Here is a 24,700-nt window from a genome sequence, read left to right on the forward strand (position 1 = left end):
AAGTCCTTTCCTGCTATCAGCAAAAGCCACAAAGAGTTGATCTGTTTTCCTGTGATCTTTTGTTCTATCCAAATAAAACCTTAGCTGTCTGTGAACATCCAATTTGTGCAACATATACTCCATCTTGTTGGAGTGGTTTTTGAAGAAAGTGGGTAATTCAATGGACTGATTAATGTTGTTAATAGAACACACTTTAGGGAGGAAGGATGAATTGGTACGAAGAGAACCTCTGTCAGAGTGAAAGATTAGATAAGGGTGCTTGATGGAGAAAGCCTGAAGTTCAGACACTCGTCTAGCAGAAGTAATGGCTACCAGAAAGAGAGTTTTCCAGGACAAAAATTTGAATGGGCAAGAAGAGGCAGGTTCAAAGGGGGGCAACATTAATTTAGATAGTAACAAGTTTAGACTCCAAGGTGACGTAGGAGATCTGACCGGAGGTCTAATATGAAAAACTCCTTTTAAGAAGGCTTTACAAAGTCTGTGAGCCATGATAGGAGCTCCACACTCTTCCACATGGAAATTGAAATGGCAGCCAATTGAACTCTTAGAGTAGCAGGAGAAGCACCCTGATGAAATAAGTCTGTCAAGAACTCTAAAATCTTATTCAAAGGAGCTGTAAAGGGATCAACGTGGTGTGTATTGCCCAGAATACAAACCGTTTCCATTTGCTAGTATATGTTTTAGTAGTGGAAGCCTTATGCGAAGCCACCAATATATTCTGAACTGCTGGTGACAAGAGATCAGACCTGGCTAAGTTGGAATTGGAGCAGCCAAGCTGCTAGATGGAGTGACAGGAGCGGGATGGGGAACCCTGACGAGTGAGTCAACAGATCCGGCTCTGGGTCCAGAATCCAGGGTCCCCGAATGCAGTGAGTTTTCAGGGAGGAAACCAAATTTGTGAGGCCAGAATGGAGCAATGAGAATTATCGTCCTGTGAAGGTTCCTGGCTTTCTGGAGAAATTCGTATCAGAGGAAATGGAGGAAATGCGTACAGGAGTCCCGGGGCCAATCGAAACCAGTGCGTCCCTGGGGACTTCCCTGGAGGGGTAATAGGGCAAAGTAGCTCCTGCATTTGGCGTTCATTGGAGACGCAAACAGGTCGCAGGAAGGCTGGCCCCATGTGCGAAAAATCCTTTTCGCCACTGACTGTTTCAGAGACCACTCGTGTGGTAGCAGAATTGCTCTGCTCAGCTTGTCGGCTATGACGTTGGATGACCCCGGGATGTGCGTTGCTATTAGAAAGTGACCCGTGGACTCTGCCCACTGCCAAATTCTCATGGCCTCTCTGCATAGTTGATAGGACCTGGTTCCCCCTTGTTTGTTTATGTACCAGACTACCGACATGTTGTCCGTCTGAACTGCAATAGTCCCTAGAGGAAGAAGGGAAGCAAAGTGTTCCAACGCTAGAAACACTGCCCTCAACTCTAGTACATTGATGTGCAGATTGTACTCCAAATTGGTCCATTCGCCTTGGACTGTCTGTCCCTGAAAGATGCCCCCCCACCCTATCAGGGAAGCGTCCGTGGTCACTGTAACTGTGGTGGGTAGCACAAACGGCCTCCCTGGAAAGGTTGCACGTTTGGAGCCACCAGTTTAGGTCTGTTTTGCAAGTCTTTGTTATGAGAATCTCGTGTGTTAGAGGTAGCTGTTGAAATGACCATTGAGCAAACAGTAGCCATTGTAGAACTCTCATGTGCAGCCTTCCCAGGAATTGCAATAAGGGAGGCTGACATGAGGCCCAACACCTTCAGAACTAGTTTTGCAGGAGATTTCCTTGACAAGAGCAGAAGACGTATGTGAGTCTGCAGCGATACTATCCTTTCTGTGGGAAGCCTCAGAATTAATTGCCGTGTGTTTAACTCTGCTCCTATGAACAAGATATTTTGTGATGGCTGAAGTAAGGATTTTCCGAAATTTACGGAGATCCCTAGGTGAACACACAGTTGAAGAACATAGTCTCTGGCCTGCAGTAGTTGGCCGGGTGGTGGCTGAAAGGAGCCAGTCGTCCAGATACGGAAACACCTGGAATCCCTGACGTCTCAAGTGAGACGCTACCACTGCCATGCATTTGGTGAAGACCCTGGGGGCTGAGGTCAGACCAAAGGGCAGGGCTCGAAATTGAAAGTGACTGGCTCCCAGCCGAAGCGCAAATGATCTCTGGATGCCCTGGCCATTTTGATGTGGTAGTATGCATCCTCTAGATCTATTGAGCACATCCACTCGTCCTTCTGTAGAAATGGAAGGATCGACTGAAGCGTGACCATTCGGAACTTTTCTTTCTTGACGAAAGTATTGAGGTAACTCAGGTCTAGAATGGGCCTCCAGTCCCCTGTTTTCTTTGGAAATAAAAGAACCTTGAGTAAGTCCCGAATCCTTGCTGGTCCGCTGGGACTGGCTGGATGACTCTTTTGTCTAACAACTTTGAAATTTCTAAAGCTGCTGGCTCAGATGGGCGTACATCTGGGAGTCTTTTCTTTGGAATGGGATAAGATAGAAAGGGTATGGTGTAACCTCTGGTAACTACGCTTTTACCCAATTGTCTGTAGTTATATCTTGCCAGGCCTGAGGGTAAAAGGCTAAGCGACCCCGACTGCCTCCAGAGCAGGACAGTCGGGCCTCCTCTCAGGAGTGCTGGAAAGGTTTACCAGGAGTGTATCCCTGTCACCTTGATGTTGCGGACCCCTCTGCCGCCAGGGCGGCGTCTTCCACCTCTGCCCCTCCTCTGCCTCTAGAGGGCATCACCCTGTGTGCCCGGAAAGACCCTTGATTTTGTTTCGAAACCACATTTTCCCACGCGTTGCCCTTTGGGGAACGGTCTGGTTGGGGTGGAAAACGGACTCCGACAGCAGACAGAGTCTTTCCCTCTTGTTCACACCGGGTAAGGGTCTCCTTTACCTTGGGGCCAAAAGAGTGGCACCGTCAAATGGGGCGTTTGTAAAGGAAGACTTGAAGGCTTCCAAAGGAGCATAGGCGCATCCAGGATTGTCTACGAAGAGCAATCGCTGAAGCTGCTGCCCTACTCGAACCTTCGGCTGCGTAGGAAATCAGCCTCATGGACGAGTTAACAATTGATGTTAGGGTATTAAGTTGCGCTGTCACTTTCTCTGAGACAGCTGCATCTGTAGAACCCTGGAGGGTATCTCCCAACTCTTTGACTAGATCCCTCTGCAGACGTGTAAAATGGGTCAAATAGTTCAGGGATCGCATGGAAAAAGCCGCTGAACTAAAAATGCGCTTCCCATATCTATCCATCGTCCTAGAATCTTTATTAGGCGGATGGACAGACGAAGAAGACTCCGACATCTCCTTTTTCGTGGCTGCAGCCACCACCATAGCGTCTACTGGAACTCCTTTAGTAAGGTAGGACTTATCCTGAGGTGCTGTGATGTACTTGTTCGGTTTCCTAGGAACAGGTTCCACTGTGTCAGGAGCCTCCCACGCCCTTCGAGCAATAAGTTCCATTAGTTAAGGCGGAGTGACCCAGGAGGAGGAAGGGCGAGCACCAAATGCCTTCAGCAGAACTGACTCATCCTCAGAAGGGGGAAGGGACTGCCAGTCACCTCTCTGCTTCAGGATCTCCAAAATGTCTGAAAAAGAGACATCTTCTGAAGGTGACTTAGGGGACCCTTCTGACTCATCTAAGTCAGTATCAGATGTTATGGATTCTTGTGGAGAATCCAAGTGTCTCCTCTTACACAGTCTCTTCCTAGGGACTTCCTCGTGGAGCATCCGAAGAAGCCTCGGAGGAAGAGGGGCACCCTCCAGGGGTGGCTGAGACACTGGTGCCCGACGCTTGGATGTGGCCGTGGGTGCAGATGAAGACAAAGGCCCTTTATGGGGAGGAGAAACTGCTTCCACTGATGCGGTTGTCTGGGTAGACAACACCTTCCTCATCAGGTCGAACGCTCCCGGTCCCGTCAAGAATCTCCCGGCTCGAAGAAATGGGAAGAATCCCGACACGGGCACAAGGCATCGACCCGAGGACGGAGCCGAATCGATCCGTGCGAGGCCCGAGGGAGAGTCGGAACCGACACGCCGGTTCGACTCTCGCCCCGAACCAAGAACAGACCGTCGGCCGAGACTCGGTACCGGTCCGACGGAGTCGAGGTGAGGAACAGACCGAGAAAGGACGGTTCTGGACCGAGGGCTCCACAATCAGCAGATCAGCCTCTTCCGGCTCCAAAGACTGAATCGGTCTCGGAGGAGGAATGGATGGAGATACAGGAAGGCCTTCAAGTTTCGACACCAGCTGGGTGGAAACCGAAATAAGTTTAGAGAGGGCGAATGCTCCAGCAGCTTCTGCATCACACGATCCACATCGACATCCGAAAGTTTAGAGGAGGAACGGGTCGAAGGAACCAAGACGGAGCCGACCTCAATATGGCGAAGGAGGAGCTCCATCACCGGTTCCAAGACTCGAGGCTCAGGAACCGACACCAGTTGAACACTCGGCCCGAAGTCTGTGGAACCGGTGATCTAACCTTTGAAGAAGAGCTCGGAGCCGATGACTTGGGCTCCGATGTCTTCGATTCCTTAGAGGACTTCGATGCCTGGTCAGAAGCATCCAAAGCCTCTTGGAAAGCTGGTTTCAACAGACCCCTGTCCATTAGTTTCCTGCGCCTATCTGTCATGACCCTCCCACTGAAAGAGTGACAAATGGAGCAATCCTCTTGTAAGTGGAGAGGACCAAGGCAGTAGACACAGGAACTATGGTTGTCAGTGACCGACATTTTTTGGCCACACTGACAACGCTTGAAACCAGACTTTGCCTTCTCAGACATTGTAGGTAATAAACAAGTCTAGAAACAAAAACACAGTCAAATCCGGGTAAAATAGTCACAATCAGGTAAATGTCACAATCAGGTAAATGTCAAATCCGGTTAGTCACAATCAGGTAAATTTGACTCAATATAGTAGTATATGGTAAGGGTGTAGGCCCCTGGTACAAAAATACCGATAAAAGGGTTAACGGTACCAAAGAACTACGGAACCAGAACACAATCACACAAGGTAATACCAACAATATTAAGTTAAATAAAATCCTCAATAAAATACAACAAAAAGTTATATCTTAGCTTAGAAAACCCTCGAGCTAGCTCCCAACGATGCGAATGCAGCAGCGGCAAACTAGATCTGAGGTAAAGGCAGAGGGGGATTGTGGGTATTAGATTGTCTCGAGCTTCTTCTCGATGCAGAGCTTGCAAGAGGCACGGAGCCGAGGATCGGCTCGAACCCATGTGTAAGAACAAACGGCGAGATTGAACACTATCACATTGTATTGTTATCCCCTTTGGGAAAAAACATGTATCCATGAATTACCATATAGGTGGCAGTACACTAAACACAGAAAGTGTGATAAGAGACTTAGGGACACAGGTGGACAGTGGTCTCACCTTCGATAACCACATCGCCACAACAGTCAGGAAATCCTTCTATGTGGCACACCTCATCACGAAGGGCTTTTCATCCAGAAAAAGGAGGTCATTGTCCCACTGTACTCATCCCTCATTAGACCCATTATAGAATACAATGCCCCATTTGGTATGTAGCTCTCAAGACATCTGCAACAACTGGAAAGGCCTCAGAAATACCTCACTAAAAGAATCACAGGCCTAAAGCAGATGCCCTACGCTGACCGCCTTAAAAAACTCCAGCTATACTCTGTCGCATATCGTCTACTCAGAGGTGATCTCTGCTTAACATACAAGGCCATGTCAAACCCAGAGCTGTTGGACATGCTACACTTAAAGAAATCCCAATCCCTCAGAGCTACACGCTCAGGGATCTAAACCTTGTCATCACAATAAACAAAACATGCTGGAGGGATAGGTTCCTGACCCAGAGACTCCCCACACTCTGGAATAGATTGCCCATACATGTAAAGCAGAGTGCCTCTTTGGACCTCTTCAAGAGGAACCTTGACGATTGGATGGGAGAAAGGAAATTCACCCCAGGGATCACGTCAGTCGCCCTGCTAGACAGGGGTCCAGGAAAGTAAATAATGTGGGAAGAAATAGCCAGGGAATTGTTATGGCTAGGCTTGTATAGGCCCTAGGGCTGATAGCCTAGTACCAACCTATGAACCTATGAACCTATGATGCATATACACACTTCCCAAACCTGTCCATCACCCTAGACTCCCTGTTAGGGGGATGGACATAGGAACTTTGCTCAGCGAGTTCCTTCTTGATGGCCGCCACCATGACCATAGCATCCACGGGCATCCCTTACTCAAAAATTCCTTAACAATTGGTGGAGCCAGAATCCAATCTGGCCTATTAGGGATTGGCTCAACTGAGTCAGGTTCCTTCCAAGCCTGCCTAGAGATCAAATCAATGAGCTCATCAGCGGGTGTAGTAACCCAGAAGGTAGATGGGCCCGCTCCAAAAGCTTCCAGAAACACTGATCCCTCTAGTGAAGGGCTGTTGGAAAAACAGCCAACTGTCTGACTAAGGATCTCGAGAATGTCTCCAAATGAAACATCTTTCAGAGGTGATCATGGGGACGCTTCTCCTTCATCTAAATCAGTATCTTGTGTGAGTGACTCATGGACACTCTCTAAGGGTCTCCTCTTGCACTTCCTCTTCCAAGGGACTTCTTCAGTGGGATGATACGGTGAAGTGTCAGAAGAACCTAATACCCCATTGGGTGATCTTAAGGCCTTGAGCTGGCTGTCCCTGTGGCACAGAATGATTTGGCTCCAAGTGTAGAGACATCTGGGAACTAGACTGGAGATGCAAAGGATTTGGATCCATCTACCCTGTCGGAACAGAAAACACTCCCTTCACGACCTCGAAGGCAGATCGCTCTGGCAGAAAAGAACAGCTGTTCTGAGAAGGTAGGCTTCTGGATCACTGCCTCTCTCTGCTCCAAGACCAACCCCCCCCCCAGACAGAAGACAGAGCCAAGCCAAACTATCCAACGCCGAAGCTCTGGGAGGCAGAGACAGCTCCAAAAACGTAGCAGTCAACTACAGCTCCCCAGACCAGACAAGGCAGCTTCAGCTCCATGAGTTATCTGGATCCAAGAAGTTGCAGCCGGTGCACTCACAGAAGTCTTCAGATCTGAGCCAGATGGACCCGGAATGTACGGATCCAGGGACTCTGAAACAACCAGTGGTATCAGAGAAGGAACAGATCATGGTGGTGTAAGACATGGACGAGCTTCTAACCCAAACAGTAGGAGCTGGGAGAACATCCATCTGAATCTGTGCCAAGAGGAATTTCATCATCATTATGTCCACATCTTCCTCAGTGAGACTCCTGGAAGAATGAGATGAGGCAAGGGACAGTGACCTTGAACGACATCTCTCCAGGAAGGGAGAGGGAACCACAGACGGTACTGGAGCTAATGTTGGAGAATATCTTGTTCTTGGTAGAGTTTTCAGATCCAAAGAGCCTGGAGCTAAAGATTTTGCAGTCGTATCCAAAGGAGAGAGGACATGAACAGATTTCAGATCCAGTCTTGATTTTTTTTCTTTGGCGACTCCGAATAAGGAGTGGAAGAAATAGATGGCCATGGAGACTTACCCAAGGTCTCTTTAATTTTCATTTAGGGGGACTGATCCTCAGAGATAGCCTCTCCGACCGAGGATAGAAGCAATCCTTTTAATATCAATTTATTTTTTCTGTCTGCTATGGCACTACAATTTTTTGCAGATAGCACAATCCTCCTGTAGATGCTGAGGGCCTAAACAACAGACACAAACTATGGCCATCAGTTAAAGAAGATGAGGAAGTGACGTCAGCAAGCCAGCAGGCATTTGTCAGACATGATGACTTTAGAGAAAAAATATAAAGGGGAGAAACTTTTTTTTTTTTTTGTATAAACGTAAGAAAAAGAAAAGGAAATACCAACAATGGTAAGAAGAATTGCACAGATGTGTACACTATAAGAAAGTTATAGACTGCAGTGGAAAAAATTACCAACAGTGGTATAATAGTATTACACTGAGTGTAAAAGGCAAGGGAATACATAACAAGGAAGTGAAAATATGAAGGAAAAAAGCACTTATCTCAATTAACGCTTCAGGTTGACCGCGTCTTTTGCGAAAAGCAGCAAACAAGATCTACGGTATATTAGGGGTTGGTGCATTATAGGTAAAGGATAAGCGCGACAGTTTTTTGGTGACCACAAGCTTTAGCAACGGCAGAGTCAGACCAGAGGATCAGATCCAGACCCAACAGTTGAGAATAGGATGAAAACTGACAGCAGATCAGATACCACAAGATGAGTGGCAGAACTATCCTCACAAAAGACAGAGGCAGCAAATTCAGTGGCGTAGGCCCTGATCTGCCCCTTCAGAGTTCTGACTTAAAATGCAGCAGAGACAAAAAAAACTCTTAAAACCAAAACATGTTTCCAACTTTAGACATGCTGCATTTTTAAATAGAGACTATGAAATTCTAGTGCTTTTACTAAACACTAAACTGCTGGAAGCTATTAAACAGATCTCGCACTCTCAAAATAGATTTGTCATTGAAACTCAGCAACTTCAGATCATTTCTTAACATTCACCTAAAATGGAATATGGCTGAGGATCCAGCTTTTGATAGTGGGTATCCCCAAGTGCTTTTATACTGCGAACAGGAATTTTGTTTATAAGACACTTTGATGAATATGTTTCCCTGAATCACTGATTAATATGACAAAACATAACACTGAAACTTGCCTATCAATTAACAGAAAAGGACTGGTGAGGTATAAACAGATACATGGAGTCAGAAAAGCAAGTCCTATCTCACCATTATTTGTTTCTGCAACTGAACTTGTCTCAAATATGATAATATATCTCAAGGACATTTGCCCCTGCAATCCTACTATTTCTGAACCTGTTTTTTTTGCTAATGATTTAATCTTGGCCATTGGAAAAATGCAGCTATCAGTATAAACTTGCCTTTTAGTGGTAATCATCTTAAACGAAAGCATATAAAACTGACTTTGGCTACAGAGGCCATGTTGGCAGTTCCTTATAAAGGGTAAAAAAGTCAGCTGGAATAACCAAAGACCCTTTCATGTAGTAAATAGAACACTGTGAAAAAAATACATGAAAGGAATGTACATCAAACATTAACTTGAAAAAATGAGAGAGACCATGCAGGGGAGAAGGTGTTGCGAACTTAAAAAAACACTGAAATGCAGGCTGTTTAAATTTGCAAAAATGTAGAAATTTTTTTGTGGTCACTACACAACTTTTGGAAACCTGACGTGAGCTTAGTACTAAAGACTTGTTGCCCCCCCGCTTATTGTAGACATACAGAGGCAACTCAAGGGGAAAACAAGTAAGTTGCAGCTCTGTAAGTCATTGTATACAAGTTTCTGCTGATCACTTCTTAAAAACAGAAAATCACATGTACAGCAGACAAAATCTGCCGAACCACTGGACACTCTACAAAGAAGAATGGAGAGATGATAAATCAGAAAGCAAAGGAGAGTAGTATTGCTGGAACTCAATTCATCCTCAAGTCTCGGTCAGAACTTTCGCAAGGTGGACCCTGCTTTTCATAAAATCTCACCAAGATGACACTGATATACAGACTGTACTTTATATAGTATACATCATGGATGGACGTAGGTTAAAAAAATAACAAAAGATAGCAGAGTGAACAAGACCCAGGATAAAAAAAATCCTGGTAGGTGCTCTGGTGCTAGGATTGGAAAAAAAAAAAAAAGACAGTAAAATCCTCAAGACATGGAAACATTCTTACAATGGGGTTAGGCCAGGCCCAGGGGAGGATGCCCCCCCCCCCCCCGTTGTAATAGGTAGTAGTAGTCCACAAAAATCACAAAAACTGATAGGCCAAAAAGAGCCAAAAAGAAGACAGAGTGGACTATTCAGGATAAGAAAAAATGATGTATTGTTACTATAACGCAAATAGCCCAGCATTTCCAGACAGAAGATATACAAAAAGATTAAGAGAGAAATTAAAGGAAAGAAAAATACTTGCACGAGAAAAATTTGTCAAAAGCTTCAAATGAAAAATTGTGTTCATTAATATAACAAATTTATGAAAAACATTATCTAGACCAAGAAACCTTGGACCGTTTGGAAAAAGAAGCAACTGTGGAAGTGTGAAAATATAAAAAACAAAATCTACAGATTTTATAAAAAAGAAATACAGACATGGGAAAAAAGACAGATCTGATATAGTGCAATGCAAATGAGAAAGCCAAATTAATCAAAACAAAAAAGGAAGCCACAAAAATATTCAAAGAGAAATACAGACAATGGCATCCAGATATGGAAAATGTCACAGTACAAAAAAATAAGGTCACAAAGAGAGAACACAGAACAGAAGATTACTAAAGTAGAAGTTAAAAAGGTAGAAGCTGAAGTTATGGAATGCATGGGAAGTGAACATCACAGCAGGCTAGAGCAACAGATACCTAAATTAAGGAGAAATCAGTGGACCAGGGAACATCTGATCAGTTGCCATACGAAGATACTTTGTAGCCTTCCGTAGGAAACCAGTACAAAAGTTCAGTTGGAGTTGTACAGGAAGGGAAGGGCAACTCTGATGCAGTCAATGTTGTGGCGTTATAGGCCAGTGAGTTCCCATACGAAAAAGCAACGGATGACACAGGTTGAAATCGAAGAGAATTTGGCAAAGGAAGATGCTCTGGAACTTTCTGTAGAATGCCCACATGAAATGGAGAAAAGAATGTACCCTCCCAGTTTAGAGGAAAATAATCTAAGAGAAGAGTTGCTTGGTTTAATAGAAATGGACAGACATATTAAGATCAATGAAAGAAATAGACTACAGAAAGTCAAAACCCAAAAAGTTGGACGTTTGATAAAACGAATGAACACAGTAATTAGGACTGTTCATAGAAATTCATGCGATATTACAGAAGTAATAGCATATATTACTGTGCAGCTAAATTAAAGAGACAGATAAAGTCTTACCACAAAAACATGGGGCAATAAAGGAAAGAAAGGGGGAAAAACAAATGCCATCATGGAAGTACTTAATACAGAAAAAGTACAGTTTTGTACCTACCATAAATGTAGATGTCCGATAGGTATGCATCTGCAGTCATAACATATGGGTTGTCCTGCCTCAGGCAGCCCTTCGGTCGGCCGGATTCCAAAGTCTGGGTCTGGCCTCGGCTGATGTTGCACTTTCCCCGACGTCAGAGCCTCTGGGGTATAAAGGCATCAGCCGACGCCATTTTCCTCAGTTTTTCTTGCCCCAGATGCCAGGTGCCCTCTAGGAAGGCTAAATTTGGATAAATGCAGAAAAGTTCCAAACATTTACAAAATTATATAAATATATACATGTATAAACAAACACATACACCATAATAGATTCCCCCAGCTAGCTAAAAGAAGGGTAAGTACCCTAGGAATACCACAGAGGGGTAGGAGGGAGGGTAAACCTGACTGCAGATGCATACCTATCGGACATCTACATTTATGGTAGGTACAAAACTGTACTATGTCCTTCAAGGATGCATCTGCAGTTATAACATATGGGTAGAATACCATAGCCAATCTGGGGGAGGAGGTACTAAGAAAAGGATGGTGTAGTTAAGATCCCCTGCAGGACTGCAGTAGCAAAGCCTGCTCTGGATCTGGAGTATAAAGGTAGATTGTAATGCTTGGCAAATGTATGCATGGAGCTCCAAGTAGCAGCTTCTAAAATGTCCTTGGTAGCCACCCCTCGTAGGAAGGCTGTAGTGGTGGCCGTGGCCCTTGTGGAATGAGGCCTGATGTTTTCAGGAACTGTCTTTCCATGAAAGGAGTAGCAAAATCAAATGCAATTTCCTATCCATTTTGAAATTGTCTGTTTGGAAATTGCTTTTCCTTGCACCCCAGTAGCATATGCTACAAATAGTTGGTCAGTTTTTCTGCTAGTTTTAGTTCTGTCCAAGTAGTAGCGTAGCTGTCTGTGTATATCCAGGGTGTGCAGCAGTTTTTCCCCTCTATTCTGTGGATTTGGGAAGAACGTAGGCAAGTGAATAGCTTGGTTCAAGGATACCCTAGATACCACCTTTGGCATAAAAGTAGGATTGGTTCTTAGTGAAACTCTGTCCTGATGGAAAATAAGAAATGGCTGTACTGTCATTAATGCTTGTAACTCAGATACTCTTCTTGCTGAAGTTATTGCCAGAAGGAATGCAGTTTTCCAAGACAGAAACTGTAGATCCGCTGATGCTGCTGGTTCAAAAGGAGGAAGTGTCAGTTTCTCCAGCACAAAGTTGAGATTCCAAGCAGGTAGAGGGGGTCTTCTTGGATGTTTAATATTTTTTATCCCTCTCAGAAATTGTCTGAGGAGAAGGTGTGAGAAGATAGGTGGATCCACATTGTATTCTGCTGAAATTGCTGAGGCATGAATCTTAATGGAGGAATAAGACAGGCCATTGTGGAACAACTCTGCTAAGTATTCCAGGATATGCATCATGCTTGCCACTGTCACATCTGAGCCTTTTGATGTGTTCCAAATGAGAAATCTTTTCCATTTAGCTGAGTATGTCTTCCTTGTGGAAGGGCGTCGAGCTTCCAAGATAATGTCCTTCACTCTCTGTGATAAAGCAGTTTGATTGGGATTGAAGGAATTTTCCAGGCAGTTAGCCGCAATGTATTCAAGTTGGGATGCATGATCTTGAAATTGTTCTGCGTCAGAAGAAGAGGCCATAGGGGGAGAGGCCATGGTTTTGCCTGAGACATGCTTCTCAATAATGGATACCAGTGTTGCCTTGGCCAGTCTGGAGCTATCAGTATCACTCTTGGCTGTTCCTCCCGGATCTTCAGTAGAACCTTGTACATTAATGGAAGAGGTGGGAAGGCATATACTTTTAGAGCTTTCCAGCTGAAAGAGAGAGTCCACCCTCCAAGCTTGTGGGTGGTATGTCCTTGAGCAGAATGTCCTCAGTTGATGGTTGAGTGGGGAGGCGAACAGATCTATCTCTGGCATTCCCCATGCCTTTGCTACGAGTTGGAAGATGTCTGGGTGCAGCATCCATTCGTGTGCATCCATGGTAGTTCTGCTTAAGCTGTCTGCCAGTGTGTTCTCTTTTCCTGGCACGAACTGGGACTGTAGTTGAATACTGAGTTTCAGGCATAGTTCCCATAGATTCATAGCCAGCCGGCATAGAGGGTAAGAATGTGTGCCTCCCTGCTTGTTTATGTACCACATGACCGTGGTGTTGTCTGTCCTTATTAACAGGTGGCCTTGACGGAGGAAGGGTTTGAAAGCCTCGATTGCATGCATCACTGCCAGCATTTCCTTTTGGTTTATGTGCATGCTTAATTGTCCTTGAGGCCATAGGCCCTGGATACATTTGTCCTCCATGTGTGCTCCCCATCCTCGGTCTGAAGCATCCGTGGTGATGGTCTGCCTTGTTTTTGGTTTGTTGAAAGGCAACCCTCTGTTGGACTGGCAGGCCTGAGCCCACCACAGAAATTCCTTTTGAAGGCATGGAATGATTGGTATCAAGGTTTCTAAACTGTGACTGTGTTGAGACCATACACTCCTTAGGTACCACTGTAATTTTCTCATATGTAGCCTGGCGTGTGGTATCAGAATTATGCAGGATGCCATGTAACCCAGGGCCTGCAGGATTTTCCTTGCAGTAAGCTGAGTTTGTCTTGTCAGAATCATGAAGTAATCTGGAAGCTATTTTTGTTTTTCTTCTGTGAGAAAAGCCATTTGGGTGGTTGTGTCCAGATCTGTACCCAAAAAGGTTATCCTTTGGGATGGCACTAGTCTTGACTTTTGAATGTTGACTGTGTATCCCAAGGTCTGTAGTAGGTGGATGGCATAGGCAGAGTCCTTTATCAAATTTCCCTTGTTGTCCGCTTGTATTAGGCAGTCGTCCAGGCATGGGTAGATTTGAATTCCCTGAAGTCTGCAATTTGCAATTACTGATGCCAGGCATTTCGTGAATACTCTGGACGCAGTAGATAAACCAAAGGGCAATGCTGAGAATTGATAATGCTCTGATCCTGCAAGAAATCTGAGGTGCCTTCTGCAACTTGGTTGAATAGGGACGTGCAGGTATGCCTCCTTGAGATCTAGAGTCACCAGCCAAGACTCCTTGCCCAACATGGGAAGAAGTTGCTGTAGTGTCAGCATCTTGAATTTTGGCACAATGAGGTAAGTATTCAGTGCGGACAGGTCGAGAATAGGCCTCCATTGATTTTCTTTTCTTGGTACAAGGAATAGTCTGGAATAAAATCCTTGGCCTTGTTCTGAGCGTGGTACCTTTTCTATAGCTTTCATCTGAAGCAAATTGTTGATCTGCCTTAAAGCCTCTACCCTCTGATTTGGTGGGAGGTTTGGCATTCCGTTTCTTTTTGGCAAAGTGTGGAAGTGGAACCTGTATCCTTTGTCTATTATTTGCAGTGTCCATGTGTCCCTTGTAATATAATGCCAGTTTTTTGAGAATAAAGCCAGCTTTCCGCCCAAGGGTGCTTGCAGTTGACCGCCTGGTAGGCGGAATCAGAGTAAAGTCATTGAGCCTGTCCTGGTGTAGTAGTTGTTGTTGTTGCTGTTGCACTACTCCTCTGGTTGGCAGGCTGCCACTGACGGCCTCTGTAGGAGCCCCTCGATTGGCCTCTGCCTCTAGGGTGCCTGTTCCTGCCCCTCTGGGCTCTGTCCGAGTCTGGAAAGGACCAATTCTTTGTAGGCCAGTTTCTGCTGAATCTCGGTGGTTGTACTTGCAGGAAATCCTTAACTGTTAGCACAGATTTTGCCTTTTCTTCAACCTTTTTTAAGATCTCCTGAGCAGAGGAGCCAAATAAATTTTGTTTCTCCATTGGAGGAGTGCATCCAGGAGTTTTGCTTTAAACATGGTCTGGCAAAGATTGTTCCTTCGGCCAGGCATGCCTACGAATAACTGCCCCAGTCATAGCTGACCTAAATGAAGCCTCCAATGCATCATAGCCACATTTTAAGAAATGATTACTAACCTGTTGCGAGTTGTGTACCAAATCCTGAAGGGATTTACGGTCAAGGGGTTCAGGAGAAGAAAGTTTCTTATTCAGTTCATCTAACAAATACTCTTGGTACTGTATCATATGAAATTGACAATTTAATGCCCTGACAGAAAGAGTTGCAGAAGTATATACCTTCTTTCCCCATCTCTCTAAAGCTCTAGACTCTCTTTCAGAGGGTAGAGGATTTTTGGCAGTGGCGCTTAACCCCTTTAGGGCCCTGAGAAATAGTTTCTGGGTCTGCAGAATGGGCTTTATACAGATGGAAATGAGAATCCGGGACCCTGTAGTATCTATCAGGTTTGGCAGGGGCCGGAGGAAGTGTATCAGGGGCTGTACTGACATCATTGTACACATCATCAATTACATTCAGAACAGGAGGTATAGCTAAGGGCCTATGTTGAGGCAAATGCAAAAATGTTCTAGAATCAGAGAAATCCTGACCTTGCCATTGAAAATGCTCTCTCATGGAGTGTAGAGTCTCACCAAAGGAAAACTCTTCAGGAGGGGAGGCTGAAGCGATAGATTCCTCAGCATCTGAATCCTCATAAGGTGAATAAGCCTCCTCCTGGTGGTCTGACAACTCAGATCCATCCGAGGACTCATCTGAAAAGTGTGGGTCAGAGGGGTCAGTCCTGGGCCTTTTGTCCGGTGGAGGGTGAGAGGCCCTGTCTGGGTGAGGTTGTGAACCTCTAATTAAGAAAATAAGGTCCTCTGCAAAGCTGAGGATCTGAGAACTGGAGGAAGGCCTCTGGGAGGTAGTCTTGGGAGGCAAAGCTTTAGAAAGTTTAGCAGCTTTAGCCCTAGAAAAGGCCTTAATGGACATGGAAGCAGGGGGCCTAGCTGCCCCACGTGCAGGAGTAGAAATGTCCAAAGGTATGGTGTCGGACATTTCCTGAACACTGGTTTCGGTAGGTAGTTCGGTAGCCGACTCAACCGGGGCCTCCCGGGCCGCGGTGGTCGGTTGAATGGTTTCTTAAGTAGGAATCTCCGAGGACTCGGTTTCAGCTGAAACCGAGACACTCGCGGTAGGCCTTACCGTGGTTTCAGCCAAAACTACGGGCCGCGAGTGTCTGTCCTCTTCCTTCCGTTTTTTCACCAAATGCGAAGTCGGAGTCTCCGACGGCATTTTATAAGCAAAACTGGCCCCAAAAAATTCCTCTGCAAACTCCGACCGACGTCTAAGAGTTCGTCGGTTGAAGGAAGCACAGGCTGAACAGGCCGATACGTCGTGGTCTGGGCCTAAGCAAGGAAGGCAGTAGGAATGGAAATCCTTATGAGGTATTTGTTTCCCACAAGTTAAACAATTATTTACTTTGTCTGACATCGGCTGAGGCAAGAAAGAGTCCCCAACGGGGTACTTAGCTTTTTTCGAAGTCTTCGGTAGCTGAATTCACTGGATCTGACCGACCGGCACTTGCGAACAGCTTCTGCTTCGGGCACCACGCGGCAAGAAAGACTGAGGAAAATGGCGTCGGCTGATGCCTTTATACCCCAGAGGCTCTGACGTCGGGGAAAGTGTGACATCAGCCGAGGCCAGACCCAGACTTTGGAATCCGGCCGACCGAAGGGCTGCCTGAGGCAGGACAACCCATATGTTATGACTGCAGATGCATCCTTGAAGGACATCTATAAAGCAATTTAGGCAACAACTATAGAAGTGGGACCACATCAACAAAAATACTCAAAAATATAGACGTGATAAAAGCAATGCATAGTATCAGAACACATCAGGACCTATTGCGTACTATTGCAAATAAAATAAACTAAAAATATCAGCACAGACAGAAAAACTTCGAAAATATGAAGATAAATGCAAAAAAAAGTACAAAGAATTGGGAAACAAGGCAAAAGGAATTGAACCACCAAAAAATGAAGAAATAGATACATTTTGGAAAAAAATCTATGAAGATCCTGTGGAACATAAAGATGCTGAATGGACAGAAGTAGTAAAAGAAAGAAAAAGAAGTTCAAATGTACAGGACATGAAACAGGATGAACTAACGGCCAGAGACTGAAACAAAGTTAATGTACAGGATATGAAACAGGATGGTTCCACTTAACACTGACAAAGATAAAAGGAATCAGCTTAGCAAAGAGGAGAGAGACATGAGAAAGATGGATGGCTGTCTCATTTGGCATCCCATATGACATCCAAGTACTGAAAAAGATTAAGCAAGATAACTGACATCAGCCTTCAGCTACATCCTGTTTACATAACATGAATTCCTGCAGCAATGGTCACTCAAATAAGCATCAAAGTACAGCAGTCTTAAAAGACCTTAGAGCAGTACATACATGCCTAGCTAGTAACCTGGCAAAGCTATGTCTATATGTACGGTTTTCCCCTACTTAACGTTAAACAAACATACATTTCCAGTTTACTAATTTGCACATTATTAATTTCACGTACATCCATTTGGGAACCATATAGGTTTCTCTGTATTCCTTACAACCTTTCCTTATCTTTCAGTATCAAAACATTACAAAACACAAGATTACATCACAAGAGGCATGACAACAGCTACTGTTCTATCACTACAGCAACAGTCAGTGGTTAATTATTCTTACCTGCTGGTACTTCTTTAACAGCTATACCATCCGCAGTGCTCAGAGACTCATAAAGAAAAGCGACATCTATTTGAAAACAAAGCAAAGGTTCACTTTTACAGATTAGTAAATACTAAAGGCAAGAGTGTTTTCCACAATCCCTCCCAATCACTGGTCTTCTGTGTGAGAGCAAGATCTAGCAAAGGTCAGTACAAATAAAGCAGCAAGCCTAAGAATGATTACAGTTACTGGCTAATGAACTAAAAAATGAATGTTTAGAAACAGGACACATGGAAGAAACTACTTGAATAGCATTCAGCAAACCAGAAAAGCAGTTTCCCTGGAAAGCGTTTTACATACAATATCAAGTCAAACCTGTTGACTGCCACCTACTTTAACTTTCTTTTTGACCAAATATGCAAGTTATATAAAGGACTGTCTTTCACTACAAAACTATCATAGGTATCTATACTAGTTGCACATACTATTCTTCAAACAAATATACTAACAGATTCCCAAGAAAATGGATGAGACTTTACATATTCATACACTGCAGCACAACTACTGCTATATGTGTATTGGTTGAAGGTATGGATGTATGAGTGGGCACTAACTCCCTGCTAGAAGTTATTTATTCATTTACTTACTTTCTTCAACTAGGTTAGAATCAATACGCATGACCTACTTTCAGAGGAGGCCATATGAGGTGTTCACAGTGACTAGAAGGCAATCTGGCCAAGATATGGCAAATTCTCAGCTTCCAAGATGGCTGAACACTAACCAACAACTTAATTTCAGCTCTCCCAGTGTGAAAAAAGAAACCAAGATATAAACGCTAGTAATTCAGCCAGCTTGAGTAAAATTTGGTTACTAACTAGTAAGTACACTGCCTGGATGCCAGCAAAGAAGAAAGGTTAACACTGACTGGGAAGAATCCTGCAGCTGTTCAACAAAAATCAATTCAATTGTCAGCTCTGGTACAAAACCCATCCCTTTATAATCTGACATTTATTCACTCATTACAGTGTTGGTGATCTTTCTGTTCATCTCTGTCTCCCAACAATAGACTCTGGTTCAAGTCCAAGGGACTCCAGATTTGTCTAGTAAACTCTTGTGACTTCCAGTAATTTAGTGGAAAAATAAACCAAATGCACTCAGAGGTGATTAAAAATGAAACACTGAAGAAGTATGTCAACACAAATAAAAAACGTCTGGAAAAATAGAAATTTTAATGAGCTTTACAGCCAGACTGAAAAACTGCAAAAGTCAAAGGCTGAAATGAAGAAAAAGCTGGCTGCACATTAGACTTCTCAAGAAGAGCAGTTTAAAAATGGTAGCATTAAAAGGCAGAGAGAGAAATGAAAACATGACATTTTCCACTGTACCAGAAAAACTGGAAAGAACAGGCTGTATCCATTTTTAGGAAAGCACCAATAAGCAACTGGATTGATATTCCACAGCAAGATTTATTAACTGAAAGGGTACATCGTCCAAACCTGGCCATGAGAAAGCTGCCAAGAGCTTTACCGGTAAAGATGCAATCATACCAGCAAAGAGAGTCTATCCTGACAAAAACCTGTGGAAGAAAGGAAGAGTACTGAAAACTGGAACTAGCAGAGTGTTTGTGGAAAATAATTATTCATTGTTCACCAGGAAGAAGAGAAGAAAATGTATCTCAGCAATCAGGGAATGTAAAGAGGCAGGTGTGAGTTTCAAGCTGTATTCAGCAGTCTTCAGCTCTTATTTTATTCTGGAGGATCAAATACAGTTTGATGCAAAACAGGCTAAAAAGGAAATACAAATGTTTATACAACAAAAAAGTGAGCCACCAACCAGAAGGGGACTCTGATCCTCATTCTTCAGCTCATAGAGACATTGCCAGTGAAAGCTTTTCAAATCTTCCAAAGGAAGTTGCTTGAAACACAGATAAAAAGCAAAGAAGTTGAAGTTTAAGGTTAAAAGTTAATATTTTCTGAAAGCAAACCACCATTTTTTCATGTCTTGTAGGAGAACAGAGATAAGAAAAGAACAGACAATCAGTGGAAGTGGATGAATAGGCTGTAACATGCAGTTTTGCATGGGCAACCTTAATTTTAGCTTAGTTAATGCCTGTGGGTACTGCTGTCAATTTGAGGCAATATTCCTATCTGAAGAGATTAACTTCATTTTTTTTGAAGATGTACATAGTTTTGTTTGTTCTATGTTAATAGGTTGGGGGCTTTGAAAAGATGTGATTTTTTTGTTTAAGGGTTTTCATTAAAACAAAAAGTCTTGAAAATGTGACATAGGTTCAAACACAGAGGACAAGAAAAAAAAATGAATAAAAGATCAGCCTGTCAAAACATTAGAGTGTGCGTGTAACACAAAAGTTGGAAATGACATTCAAAAAAGCACTTGATTCCAGTTCTTTTATTTCTGTTACTATATTCACTACATCGATTACAGTTGGTTTAGACTTTTGATTTCCATTTTCTAGTAATTGCCTTTTTTTTTTTTGGCAGCCACAATAATTAGACTCAGCAAAGCATTACTATGTCTAGGCAATTAAGATTCTGTATCATAGCTCAGAAGAAATTCCCTAGATACACCAACTTGTTCACCTAGTATCTTTGACAGAGTAGTCTACAGGGAATCATTAAAGTATACAAACTCATTACACTCCCAGAATAAATGCTCCCAATTAGCTCTTTCTTCCCATCATACCTCCAACACTTGCTGTCTATGTAAGGAAAACAATTTTGGAGTCTATTTGGGGTATAAATATACCCATGTCAACACTTCCAAGCAAAAATCCTAAATCTCCTAGATTTTTTTTTTGCATATCTGGGAGACATACATACATCTCTGGCCCCAAATGATTCTTTGTGAATTGCTTATTCAATCTCTCTTCCCAAGCCTTTCTAACCTCCTCAGATTGATTCTTACAGTCACCATGCAATATTTTATATGCTGTACTAATTAGTCATTTAACAGTAGCTTATGTTCTCGATTCTGTTGAAAACTCTACCAATGCTGGTCTTTCATTTAGGACCCCCTATTTCTTTCTCTTTACCTACACTGATATCAATCCTTGATTAGGAAGGCAATCTCTAACTTGCACTCCAAATAAATTCTTGGCATCTTCCCATTTATTACCTTTCCCTCTCTAGTTACTTGCTATCAATTCCTTGGTTCGCATGCCAGTATTCTCCAATACATTCCAGCATCCTCTCACCTATTCTCTATGCGAGTAGCATCCTGCCTTCGCCCAGAATTATACCACAGTATAAGGACAAAATGATTGACTTCAACAATTGGCTAAGTTTCTGGTGTCATTCAAAGGGGATCTAGTATCTGTCTGCCTGGGACGACATGACTGACAAGCCATGATGCTTTGCCAGAGATGGTCTGTACCTGTCCCCCCCCCCGGGATTCAGGTTACTGGCTAAGGCTCTTGCCACCCTTATAGTGCCTTTTTTAGGCATGGCTCAAAGGACAAAATCTGAAGGTAATGCTACTTACTCAATGCTAGAAGTCTAAACCTCAAAATGCACTCTCTCAAGGCACTCCTAAAAATGGAGAACATCAATATCTGTGCAGTAACTGAGAACTAGTTCAAGGCTCCAGAGAGCATCCTTGCAATAGCAGGCTAAAACTCTTACCACACTTTTCGGCCACCAGACCAGGGCAGAACCACTAAAGGCGGAGGAGTGTCCATATTCACCGAGGATATTCACACCTCCAGGCTAGCTGCCCAACACAATGCATCCGAAATTCTATAGGTGCACCTAACACTAGGTAAGACTGCAATCCAAATTGTAGCTCGTTACAAATCCCCCACCAAGCCCCAAGACTCTCACTGCACCTTTCTAAACATACTGGAAAATATTAAGATACAACCAAACACCCTAATACTGGGTGATTTCAACTACCCTGCCATTAATTGCGAAAACTACTCTGGTGCCAACACCTTTGCCCCACGGTTCTTGGAATTCATAAATTCCAACGCCCTGGATCAAATTCCGTAGTCCCACCAGGGGCTCAAATATCCTAGACCTGGTCATTACCAATATGGGAGATCAATGCTCCACACCAGTGGTCACCCACTTGTTGGTCAGGTCTGACCATAAGCTAATCACCCTTGACATCCACATCCCACCTCCAACCCCCAGTAGGGAAACCTCCATAAAAAGATTCTCCAAAGCAAACTTCATGCTACTCAAGTCAGAAGTAACAAATCTCATGACACCCATGCAGACGGGAACTGAAAGTTCGACTGCTGAATCCTACACTAAGGCACTGTACAAGCACATCCACTCATGCATGAATCATGCCATTCCAAATAGAACCAAGATGGTCTCCTGCAGAAAAAGGAACCCAATCTGGTGGTCCCCTGCCACAACAAACTGTACAACAGAAGGAAAAAGTGTTGCAGAAAAAAAGAGGAAAATCCCAGGATGCAAAAAACTCCCTTACCAGGCTCAGTAAGAAGCTGAGATCCCTCATAAAATCCTCCAAAGCTAGTTACAAAAACAAAATTGCAAAGATTCCAAGGACAACTACAAGGCATTCTATAGTTATGTCAAGAATCTAAATGGCAATGCTCAGATCTGCTCTGAGCTACAACAGAATGGCATTAAATATACTGATCCCAAGGATATTACCAATATCCTGGCAGATCGATTCAGTGCCAACTTCACCACCCTCTCACTGCCTTAAGGGCCAATCTCAATACCAAAAGATTGCCAAATTCTGGTAATCACGGGCACACAGGTAGAAAAACGCACACTCCAAAGCCAAGAATACAGCATCCATGGGACCAAACGACATCCCGGGCGGTGTACTAAATGAACTACAAAATGAACTGGCACCTCACCTAAGTGTCATGTTTAATCATAGCCTCACCTCAGGCTTCGTGCCCACTGAGTGGAGCACAGCTACAGTTATCCCAACTCCACAAGGGAGGATTCACATTGGATCCCGGGAACTATAGTCCCATCAGTCTGACGAGCCTGATCTGCAAAGCCATGGAACTTATAAACAAAGACATTGGCAACCATCAAACATTGGACCCCACCCAGTTTGGTTTCGTAAACGACCAATCTTGTCTCCTCAACCTGACTGACTTCTTCGAATCAGTCTCCAGAGCCATGGACAAGGATAAGGCTGTCCCACACAGCCTATCTGGACCTCGCCAAGGCCTTCGACACCATCCCCCACTCTGGAATCACAGATAAACTTACTAAGCTGGGCATTAATCCCTATGTCACTCGATGGGTTGCCAAATGACTTACTGACAGAACCCACACTGTAAAAGCAGCAGACTCAAAATCCAGCTCCAGACAAGCTGAGTACCTCAGAGTTAAGTCCTCGGACTGCGCTTGTTTGGCATCTACTTTTCTGAAGTACAGGCCAGCACTAAGGGACTCTGGCTAACAAAGTTTGCAGATGACTGCAAAATGGGAGCCATTACTGAATCCCCAAATGATGTGGATATTCTACAAAAGGGCCTTACAGAAACAGATGCTTGGTGCCAGTGCCATGGGCTCAGGCTCAATGCCAAGAAATGTACAGTTATCCTCTTTGCGAAAAACCATGTACCCATGAATTACCTCATAAGTGGCAGTACACTAAACACCAAAAGTGTGATAAGGGACTTAGACACAGGTGGACAGCGGTCTCACCTTCGATAACCACATAGCCACAACAGTCGGGAAATCCTTCTATGTGGCACACCTCATCACTAAGATTTTCATAAAGAAAAAAGGAGGTAATTGTCCCACTGTACTCATTCCTCATTAGACCCATTATAGAGTACAATGCTCCGTTTGGTATGTACGTCACAAGACATCTGCAACAACTGGAAAGACCACAGAAATACCTTACTAAAAGAATCACAGGCCTAAAGCAGATGCCCTATGCTGACCATCTAAAAAAACTCCAGCTATACTCTGTCACATATCACCTACTCAGAGGCAATCTCTGCTTAACATACAAGGCCGTGTCAAACCCAGTGCTGTTGGACATGCTACACTTAAAGAAATCCCAATCCCTCAGAGCCACACGCTCCAGGGATCTAAACCTGGTCATCACAATGAACAAAATATGCTGGAGTGGGAGGCTCCTGACCAAGAGACTTCCCATACTCTGGAATAGACTGCCCATACATCTCAAGCGCCTCTTTGGCCCTTCTTCAAAACGAACCTTGACGACTGGATGGGAGAGAGGAAATTCACCCTGAGGATCACGTCAGTTGCCCTGCTAGACAGGGAACCAGGGAAGTAAATATTATGGGAAGAAATAGCCAGGGAATTGTTATGGCTAGGCTTGTATAGGCCCTAGGGCCAATAGCCTAGTACCAACCTATGAACCTAAGAACCTATATTCTTAATTGTAGTCATCCTTATCAGCAGAATCTCCTTTCTCCATTCCAATGTTGGCTTAGTTCTTAGAATACATTCTGCTACTTTATGAACATAATATTCTGTATGATTAAGATTATTCTCCTTAAAAATCTGCATCCAAAATCCCAGTCTCTCCTTGTTTCTTGAGCATTCACCCGTTTCATCATAGTCTCTTTCCACTGGTTTCTGCTATGCATAGGAGCCTTAACAGTGTAGCTCTGAAATACCCCTTCAAATTGGGTAATCCCAATCCGCCTTGTTCTACTGGAAGAATCAGCTTATCCCATTTGACTCTTGCAGTCTTCCCCTCCCAAATAAAATCCTACAGCTCTTTATTAATTGCCATCGACAACTTCTCCTCTGGTTGATAAAAATATGTCTGACGTGCATAAGACTAAAAGGAATAAAAACATATTAACTGCTTTTATCTTACTATCCATATAACAGAGCTTCCAGTTTTTCAGTTTTGGTATTATATTTGTTTAGTCTCTTCCCACATATCCTTAATAGCCACACCAGAATAATTTTTAATCCATAATCCTAAGTACTTTATTTTATCATGTCCCCAAAAATATTGCTGAACTAATTTGTGTGGGTTCATAATTTACCATGATTGTCTTTGCTTTAGCATCATTAATTTTCCATCCTGAAAAAATCTGAAACTGTCTCAAAATGTTCCACAGTACTGAAATGTCATTTCCTGGTTTTATCAGGTATAAAATAATATCTGCAAATAAAGCCAGCTTTTCTTGACTACCATACCAATTATATCCTTGAATTTTCAAGTCCCTTATTTTCTTTCCAATGGTTTTAAATATTAAGCAAATAA

The 24,700-nt window shown here is 43.6% G+C and overlaps 1 protein-coding gene across 1 annotated transcript in view; it reads right to left on the reverse strand.

Annotated features, from left to right (window-relative positions):
- The window catches only part of CHFR (checkpoint with forkhead and ring finger domains), a gene marked incomplete at its 5' end in the record, with an annotated part of 992,863 nt that extends 975,288 nt beyond the window's left edge, over nt 1–17,575 (reverse strand). The window contains 1 exon segment of the mRNA XM_044068718.1: nt 17,510–17,575. Coding sequence (XP_043924653.1) covers nt 17,510–17,575 — 66 coding nt within the window.
- Nucleotides 17,576–24,700: the final 7,125 nt, after the last annotated feature.

The sequence above is a fragment of the Protopterus annectens genome, chromosome 4.part0 (assembly GCF_019279795.1).
Source record: "Protopterus annectens isolate FY-2018-M chromosome 4.part0, PAN1.0, whole genome shotgun sequence".
Taxonomy (NCBI): Eukaryota; Metazoa; Chordata; order Ceratodontiformes; family Protopteridae; genus Protopterus; species Protopterus annectens.